At 24.2% G+C, this 10,292-nt stretch overlaps 1 protein-coding gene across 1 annotated transcript; it reads left to right on the forward strand.

The window, feature by feature from the left end:
- Positions 1-965: 965 nt before the first annotated feature.
- Positions 966-2,912, forward strand: Phum_PHUM196020 (class A rhodopsin-like G-protein coupled receptor GPRllk, putative; the record flags this gene model as incomplete). Its single annotated transcript, XM_002425349.1, has 7 exons — positions 966-971; positions 1,238-1,386; positions 1,487-1,643; positions 2,124-2,294; positions 2,362-2,462; positions 2,551-2,641; positions 2,724-2,912. The coding sequence occupies 7 exons, from the start codon at positions 966-968 to the stop codon at positions 2,910-2,912; spliced, it is 864 nt and encodes a 287-aa protein (XP_002425394.1).
- Positions 2,913-10,292: the final 7,380 nt, after the last annotated feature.

A 10,292-nucleotide genomic window follows, 5' to 3' on the forward strand; every position in this document is an offset into this window, starting at 1 on the left:
ATTTTTCTTTTTCTCGTTAAATTAAATCATTTTTTTGTTTTTTCATTTTAAATCTAAGACATTTAAATATTAAAAAAAAACCGGTAGCCATTTTGTTTTATGCCTTTTATTTTCTCTTTCTCACACTCTCACACAAAACGATTTTTTTTTTTTACGTTTCTATATTAAAATTTTATTTATAGGAATAAAATAATTTAAATAACATACTTTGATGATCGTTACGATGATGATGATGATGACTTTGATGATGATGATAATAATAATACATAAAATCATTCGAATTTAAATAAATAAACAGAAGGAGGGAGGGGAGGGGGGGAGGAAAAATCAATAAGTCTTTCTTGTCTGTGTTTGATATTTGTTAACAAAAAAATAAAAATTTAAATGAGATTTAAATTTATTTATTTATTTATTTTTTATTTTATTTTCGCCTACTTATTATAAAGCTTGACAAATAAATTAAGGCCCCCCCAAATTTTTTTTTATTGGATAAATAAATAAATAAATGTCACTAGCGTTTTGGTATTCCCATTTTTTTTTTTTTTTTTTGCTTTAACAACTTTTTATTGCTAAATATTTTAAATAAAAATTCTTGTTTTCGTGTGTTTTTGAACCGAAACAAATTACTTTTTTTTTTTTTATGTAACAATTTATTTATTTATTTATTTAAATTATTATTAAATTTTAATAAATTATTATTATTTTTTAATTTAAATTTCTTTTCAAAATAAACAACAAAAAAAATTATTTATTGATAAGTACGTCATTTAAAATTTTCGGGTTTGGTTTTTTTTTTTATGAATAAAATGTATTATTATTATTATTATTATTATTTTTACAAAAGAGTAACAAATTCTTTATGATATTTACCGTAAGATTTCTAACGGATTTTCTTTTTTTTCTCGAAAAAACTTCGAAATCTGAACGTATCAGTTTAAAAAAAAAAGAAAAATTTTGTTTCAAAAATGTCGGTTTGCCTAACCGCATGACGTCATTATTTCTTTCATGATTTTTTTTTTTTCTTTTTAAATTTCTAGAAATCCTTTTCGAAAAATTTTAATATGTACTTTTTTCTAAGCTTAGGACCGGGAATTATTTGTTATTATTACAACGGGATTTTATATTTAAATAATTTTTTTTTTTGTATTTCGTCGTTTGCATTCATTTTGTAAGTTTTTGTAAAAAAAAAATGTTATCGCTGATGTTATCATCATCATCATTATTATTTTTTTATTAGTTTCAAGCGGCTTTATTACAAAGATGGAATTTACCAGAATTTATGTGTGCATTTTGCCCTTTCATTCACGTTCTTAGTGTTAACGTTTCCGTATTTACATTAACGGCAATTGCTGTTGATAGGCACAGAGCCATTTTATATCCTCTAAGGTAAGACCTTATAAATAATAATAATAATTATAAACAAATTTTTTTCCCCTTATCCATTAATTAAAAAAAAAAAAAAAAAAAAAAAAAAATTTAATTCCAGTCAAAGAATATCAAAAACGACAGCAAAAATGATAATAAGTGGAATTTGGGTTATATCCGGTTTACTAGCAGCTCCAATGGCGATTGCATTAAGAGTGGGTATAGTCGAAGATGCTCCGGGTCATTTAAAACCATTTTGTTATAATATTCATCTCGAGGTGAGTTCCCTCCCTCCCCCTCCCTTTTTTTTATTTTTATAATAATAAATTATTAACCGTAACACGTAGTATACGAACACGTGATCTCTCCATAATTACAAAATATTTTTAATATTTTCTATTAGGATTCATTCATGCGAGTAGAAAGTATTTTAAAAGTTATTTTAAAAAAAATTTATAATTGACTTTTAATATTAAAAACTAAACTAAAACTAAATTTTTCTTCTTCTTTTTTTGGAAAATTCATTTTTCTTTTATTACTTAAGTCATCAGTGAAAAACGCTTTTTAAAACTTTTAAAAACAAAGAAAGGAAAATTTTAAAAAGAATTTTTTTTTCTTTGTTTCTTTTAAATTTTAATAATAATAATAATAATAATAATAATAATAATAATAATAATAATAATAATAATAATAATAATAATAATAATAATAGGGAAATTATTCGAAAGTGAAATTTTCACGTGTTTTTTTTTTTCCAGGATATAGTAATGTTAGTGTACAGATTAGTTTTAGTTACATTACAGTATTTAATACCATTAACCGTTATAACATGGGCCTATGCAAGAATGGCACATACACTTTGGGGTAATAAAGCTCCCGGTAACGCTCAGGATGCCAGGGATGCTAATTTAATGAAAAATAAACAAAGAGTGAGTTTTATCATATACTACTACAACAACATTTATTTATTTATTTATTTAATATTTATTTACATAGGTTATTAAAATGTTGGTTATTGTTGTCGCACTTTTTGGAATATGTTGGCTTCCATTACAAGTCTACAATATACTTCAAGATATATTTCCACAAATAAACGAGTAATAATAAATGTTTAATTAATTATTTAACTTATGTATTATTAACGATACGATTTTATTAACTTTTTTCTTTTTTTTTCTTTTACAGATATAAATACATAAACATAATTTGGTTTTGTTTCGATTGGTTGGCAATGAGTAATTCATGTTACAATCCATTTATTTACAATTATTATAACGTAAGTTTAAATTTTTTATTATTTTCTTTATTAATAAATAAATAAATAATGATAATTTTTATTTGTTTTAATTATGGAAAAGGAAAAATTTCGACGGGAATTCAGATTCAGACTGCAAATATGTAGTTATAGAGTTAATTCTAGTTTTAGAAGGAATAAAAATAGTCCGGATAATTTTAATAAAAGTTTAAGAATGAGTAGATATTATGGAATGAAAACTAAATCTTCTCCAGGACAAAGTAAGTTTTTTTCTTTTTTATTAATATATTAACCCATCGAAATTCCCCGTAATGTTACACCTAATAAATAAAGGATATTATTATTATTATTAATATTATTGAAAGGAACGATAAAATAATAATAATAATACTAAACTTTTATTGGTTGTCCAGATCGTTTCGCACAACAACCAAATGCTTTCAAATTTTTTTTTTTTTAATAAAACAAATTTAATTAATTAAAATTATTATTATTATTATGTATTTGTTATTAATTAAAAAAATAATTAATTAATCGTACGCGGCGTACGAAAACGCAGCCTCGTGAAAAATAATAATAATAATTCACCAATCCTAGCATAAGAATTTTTATTTTTTTTAAACGCTAAACAAAATTTTTTTTTCTTTTTTTTTTCTTTTTCATTCGTTAAAGTAATATGGGGGAAAAAAAGGGTAGGGAGGGGAGGCAGGAGGGGAAATTTTTTTTAATGAAAATAACCTTTTTATAATCATCAGTAATAATTAAAAAAAAAAAAACCTTTTTTCGATCGGTAAACACGATCGAGTAATAAAAAAAAAAAAAGAAAGAAAATTTTTAGTTTGTCACTTTTTATAAAAGGTTTTTTTATAAAATTAAAACTCGTAACGGTTTAAAAAAAAAAAAAAAAGGCTTCCCGCGTTAATTATTATTATTATTATTAAAAAAGGTTTTTTACTTGTTTTCGACATATAAATTACTATTAAGGAAAGGAAAAAAAAATTTTACATAAAAATTGAAAGGATTTTCTTTCTCTATGATAAAGGTTGTAAAAAAAAAAATCTGTGACGTAATAATTGCCTTCCGGTCGAAAAATTTTCCCTTACGTTCTATAACCGTTAATTTAAACAATTTAAATAAAAGAACGTTTTTTTTTTTTTTATTGAAATTCATTTAGTTTCACGATTGATGACGTATGTCAAAATATTTTATGACGGTTAATAAAATCAAACGTGACCGATTTGAATAAATTTATTAACTAATAATAATAATAAAATTATTCGGATAAAAAAACTTGATTTTATGTAACGATCATGTTGTTGTGGTTGTTGTAATTTGACCTATGATGTCATTTAATGACCTTCCAAGTATTAAATTTATTCAAAAGGGAGGAAAATTTTTTTTTAAAAAAAAAAAATAATAATTTTAACGGTTTTTTTTTTTTTTTTTGTTTTGGCATTAAAATTTGAAAATTGTTCGGAAAATATGAATACACGTCTTATATTTGTTTGTTGCCGTCGTTGTTATTGATCAAAAATTTTTTTTTTACGATCGCTTCCGGTTTTTTTTTTTTGATGAATTATTTTTAGTTCGTGGCATCAGAACTGCCCATAAATTTTCATTTAAAATTTTTTTATTTTTCGATAAAAAACGATATAAAAACGCCCCTGATTTTTTTTTTTCTTCCACTTGACTTTTGCCTTTTTGCCTTTTTCATATAACGATGATGATGATGATGATGATGATGATGATGGCGGTGATGGTGGTGGTGGTTTTGTAAAAAAAAAAAATCCAATACGAGGGTGGAATTTTTCAACTTTAACCCCGTACAAATGACAATGACATTTTTTTTAAAACCATTTTCCCATCGTCTTTTTTTTTTTTTTACCTTTTTGTTTGCATTTTTAAATATATTTAAATTTAAAAAAAGAAAGATTGTCATGTTTGGTAGGATTTGTGTCGTTGAAAAAACCAAAGGTCATAGGTCAATATAAACAAAAACCAATATTGTTTGATTCGATTTCAAATGTTTTATTTTTTTTTTTGAATTATCGTTCGTATCACTATTATTATTATCGTTTCATTTTTTTTTTTATTTATTTATAATTATTGTCTTCTGCTTCGTAGAATTTCAACATTTTTTTGATTGACGTTAATCTTTTGTTAATAATAATAATAATAATAATAGTAAAAATGAATAAAAATTATTTATCTTCGCTTCATTTTTTTTTCTTTTAACGTAACGAAATAAAATATTTAAAAAAATCGATAAAGCGGAAATACTTGATTGTTTTTTTTTTGTAAGTCTTAACCGGAAACGCGTATCGTTTTATAAATAATATTATATTTTTTTTATTTTTTCAATATGATACGGCGCTTATTTTATTTTATTTTAAAACAAACGTCACAAAAACCTTTTTTAAATATTACCTTACTTAAAAATTGTTCGAAAAAATAAAAAAAAAAGTTAAGGGGAGGCAGGAAAAGAAGTAAGGAGTGGGGGGAGAAGGAGGATAAAGAAAAAGAGAGAAAGAAAGGAAAAAAAAATTTTCCGACTTTTTTCTTTTGTAATTTATTACATCGAAGGAAATAAAAATTTGTTTTTTTTTTTTTTTCGTTATTTTATTTTCGTCTGTTTTTTTCGGGGAGGGGGGGGGTTTTCAAAAGTTAAAAATAAAAAAAGAAAAAAAATTTTATTTTTTGTAGGTGTTCCGAAAACTTCGACGTCTGTTTTAACATTTTCCAGAACGGGTTCGATAACGAGAAGAGAATTTTCCGAAGTTAAAATAAATTTTTGAAAATTTTTTTTTTTAAAATTTCACACACGCACGCACGCACACACACATACAAACACACACTCGTATATATTTTTATACTTAAGTAAAACTCTTAACGAATTTTTATTTTTATTTTTCCGTTTACAAAAAAATTTACGAAGGGGGCGGTTAAATGGAAGACGGAAATTCGAGCTTAAGGAAAAATAAAAAAAAATTTTGTAAATAATAATAATAATAATAAAAAAAGTTTATTGGAAAAAAAAAAAAATTTTTTTAATTTTATTATCTCCCCCCGTATGCTTTTCCTAAAAAAATTTGTTTTTGAAGGGGATCCAATGTGCTCCCCTCCCTCCTTCTTCTTTCGCGTAAGTGTTATTGACAATTTTTTTTGAAAAATTACTTTTTAAGTGTTTGGAAAAAAAAAATTGATAATAATAATATAAAGAGGATAAAAATATACCGAAAATGTCACCGACACAGCAGAAACTTTTATTATTTTTTTTAAAAAGAATTTTCTTAAAGGAGAGGGGAAGGGGGAAAAAGTAAAAACAAAAAAAACCGGAAATTTTGCTTACGTTCAACATGTTTTTCTTTCTTTTTTTTTTGGGGCGTGAAATTATTCTTTTTTTTTCATTCGTCTAAAAAAGAAAAAGAAGAAAAAAAAAAAGAAAAAAGAAAAAAAAGAAAAAAACGTTAACGTTTTCATTGTTTCATTTTCAATGCGGTTGTTTAAAAATTTTCCATATAAGGCGGTGATTGATTCGAACTCAGCCACGACGCTTAGTTTAGTTTAGTTTAGTTTTAGTCGTTTATTAGATCGAACTATATAAAAATTTTCATTTTAACACCTGTCACAACACGATCAAGTCGTTTATAAAATTTTTTTTTCTTTTTTTTTTTTTGTTTTTCCTTTAATCAAAACGAATTTAAATTTAAAAACGCGAAATAGTGTTTTAATAGTGTTTTGTTTTTTGTAATCGTGTGGTAATTATTTTGGATTCTCCAGGAAATTCCAGCGGTAAGTACAAATTACATTTAAATCGTTTTCTAAATTTAATGTTTTTTCATCGAATCCCACACCCGATACCAATTTGTATGTTTAACTTATGTCTCGAACAACACGTAATCAAACGAAATTTGGATAAAGTTTATTTCCCCCCCTCGCCCCCCGCGCCCCGAGAAAAAAAGGATCGAAAGATTAAAAAAAAACTAAAACGAAACGTGTTACGAGTGTATAAATAAAGTCGTCTGCTAACAAAAATTTTACACGTAAAAAATTTTAATATTATTCATTCGATTTAAAATTTTTTTTTTTCATTGTCGTTTTTCTTTGAATTGCTCAACAGGTTTTTTCTTCTCAACTTCCTTTTTTTTTTTTTTTATTTAAATCGAAATTTTTTTTTTTTTGTTGGTTGGTAATCATGAAAAAAAGGGTATTAAAAGTTAATAAATATATTTAAATTATTATAATAAATAAAATTGCAAAAATAAATAAATAAGTGAAATAAAAGAAAATTCTTGAATAAAATTTTTATGTTTAGCTTAAGGTTCGTGTCCTTGTGGTTGTTGTTGTTGTTCAAATATCAATAATTAAACCGGAACCGGAAATAATGTTTTATATGAGTCATAACAAACGAGGGTACACTGATTTAAAGGTGTTATATATTTTTTTTTATTCATTTTATTTTTATGAGGAAAATGATAATGAATTTTTCTTTTTATTTCCGATTGTTCTTTACTCCTGTTACCCCGATAAAAATTCTTTCGAGTTTTTTCCTTTTTTTTAAATAAATTTAATTTTAAAAAAATTTGATTCTTCCTTTTTTTTTTATCCTTTGAAAAAGAAATAATCTTTGAACCTTTTTTCGATATTATCGGAATGTAAATTAAATGACGATTTTTTTTTCTTTTATTCGAATTATTATTATTATTTAGTTCGCCGATAATATCTTTTTCAGTTTGTTTTTTCATTTCAGACAATTCTTTCCATTTTCCAGAATCTATTAGTAATTTTTCAAAATTTTTTCTCTTCCCCTCTTCCTCCTCCTTCCTTCCATTTTTTTTTATTCTTGAACCTTTCAAAATAAAATTCGATTCATTCCAATTTTTTTTCTTTGATTTTTCTGCCGAGTTTTCATTCATCATTTTCCAAGGATTTAAAAAAAAATCTTAAGAAAAGAAAATTTTTTCTTTAGTAAGAAAATAAAAATTATTAACAAAATAAATAAATAAAAAATTATTTACCATTTTCCGACGGTTTAATTGGGGGTCCGCCATTCCCTTTTAAATTTTCTCCTTCCGTCAAATAATTTTCCATCATTTCATTTATTTCTTTCGGATTATATTGTCCGTTAATATTTTCATATTTCCCGCTATTTTCGTATTGTTGCATCAAATTATTATTATTATTATTATTATTAAATTCGTTTACTCTCTGTACGCCGTCGTCACCATACATATCATTCAGTTTTTCGTTATTGTAATAATAATAATATTTATTGTTATTATTATTATTATTAAATGTGTGGCGGTAAAAATTTTCGCCATTTTTAACGGCATCAAAAGAATTTAAATTATTTATATTATTATCATCATTAATATTTCCTTGACGATAATAATAATAATTTAATTTTTCTTCATCGTCATCACGGTTTAAATACGGAAAAGTTGTATGAAAATTCGTCGTCTGCTTGTCATCAAATGTAAATTTATAAGTTTCCAATGTCGGATTATTTCTTTCATTGTCGTAATATGAAACGTCACGATTATTATTATTATTATTATTAATTGGATTCGTTAAATTTTTATGAATTTCTTGGGGTTCGACTCCTCGAAAAATCACCACCACCGATATCAACACCTGAAATTAATAATAATAATAATATTATAAACATACAAAGTTACGAATGAATTTTCTTTTTGTTTTAAAATAGAAGAGTGAGAGAAGTTTAAGGGAAAAGAAGGGGTCGGGTAGAGGAGGGGAGGGGAAGAAGCATAAATCTTTTTTTTTGCTTGAGGTTCACATTAAAAAATTCCAGAATATTAATTAAAAAAAAAATGTGACGTAATGTAAATTTTACGGTAAAAAGGTTTTAATGAAAGGAAACGAAAAAAAAAAATATTTTTACGGTAAACAAAAGGTTTTTATTTCGGTTTTTGTTTTTGTTTCTTTTTTTTTTTTGTTATAAATAAATAAATAAAATTGTTAATTAAACTTTTTTTTTTACTCTATGTAAAGTCGAAAAATATTTTTATTTATAAAATTCATAAATATATAAAAACAAACGAACGTTTAAATAAAATAATATAACGCACGATTTAAATTCACGTAACAAAAGGTTTTTTTCATTTTAATTATTATTATTATTATTATCATTATTATTATTATTATTACAATTTAAAAATAGTCAAGTGTTAAGTTTGAATTTAATGGAAAAAAAAAAAGTGACCTTAGTCGTCACCTTTTCGTTATGTTTGCATATAAAAAAAAAGAAAAAAAGTTTAAACGTGATTTTTAACCGGAAACAAAACCAAAAGAAAGGTTAAAACCTTTTCGTATAAACCTTTTTTTCGTAAATTTTATAACGCTTGAAAATACGTTAAAAAAAGGTTATAAAAAAAAAATTTTTTTTTTATTTTTAGAATAAATATTATGTGGACGTTTAAATTATTATTATTATTATTATTATTATTATTATTATTATTATTGTTTTCTGCGGTTAAATTTAAATTTATAAATATATAAATAAATTTATTTATAAAAATTAAAAAGGTTATAATTATAATTATTATTATTATTATTATTATTATTTTATAACCTTTTTAAGTGGCTTTTTTAAACTTTTCTTCATTACTTTTTTTATTGGTTTATTTCTTATTTTGGAAAATAAAAGGAAAAAAAAGGAAAATAAAACAATGAAATTTTAAATTTCTATAATTTCCAGCTAATAATAATAATGATGATGATGATGATGATGATGATGATGATGATGATGATGATGATGATGGTGATGATGATGATTATGATGTAAAAAAAAAAATTATTTTCAGTTTTATAAATAATTTTTTGGGTTTAACTTAGGGGTTAAAGTTAAAATCCTTAAAAAATTTTTTTTTTAAAAAAAAACCCTGGAGGAAATAAATTTTAAAAGAAATTTGAAGCTGGATAAAATTTTTACAAAAAAAAGGAAAAAAGGAAAGAAATTTCCTTTGGAACCCAATAAAAAAAAATAAAATAAAAAAATTACTCTAATAAATTTTTTTGTCGTTATAAAAATTTGAACTATGGGTTAAAATATTTTCTTTTTTTTTTTTTTTTTTTAAATGTTTATCCCTCCTCATTGTCTTCTTGTTAGATTTAAATTTCCGATTTATTTCTTCCATCTTCTTCTTATTTTGCCTTATCTCCACCCCCTTTTCCCGTCCCTTCCCCTCCCCTTTTCCATCCTTCTCTTTGAATTACTACCCCGTCTTTTTAACAACCGTAATTTTCCACTTATTTCCGGTTACGCGAAAATTATGTACATATATATATATATATACATAAAAATCTATTGTTTTTATTTGTACAGTACAACGAGTAAATTATTATTATTCTTATTATCATTATCATTATTATTATTATTATTATTATTATCCACCATTAAACACGACAAGGCTACTTGTCGGAGTTTTTTTTAAGTATTTATCCGAGGTTTCTACCCGATTCCTTAGGGACAAATACTCGAATTTCGGTGGTGCCACTTATTATAAGATAACACCACATCAATTCTTGAAAGTCTTCCTGAGTCCGTCTTTTTCGATGGGAACGATTTGTCTTCTGAACTGGGCTCCGGTGACTAACATCTTTGGAGTGGCCAGGGTCAGAAGCAGTGAAATTCACGTCTCGTCGAGCTGCC

This window comes from Pediculus humanus, genomic scaffold (assembly GCF_000006295.1).
Source record: "Pediculus humanus corporis 1103172107545 genomic scaffold, whole genome shotgun sequence".
Taxonomy (NCBI): domain Eukaryota; kingdom Metazoa; phylum Arthropoda; class Insecta; order Psocodea; family Pediculidae; genus Pediculus; species Pediculus humanus.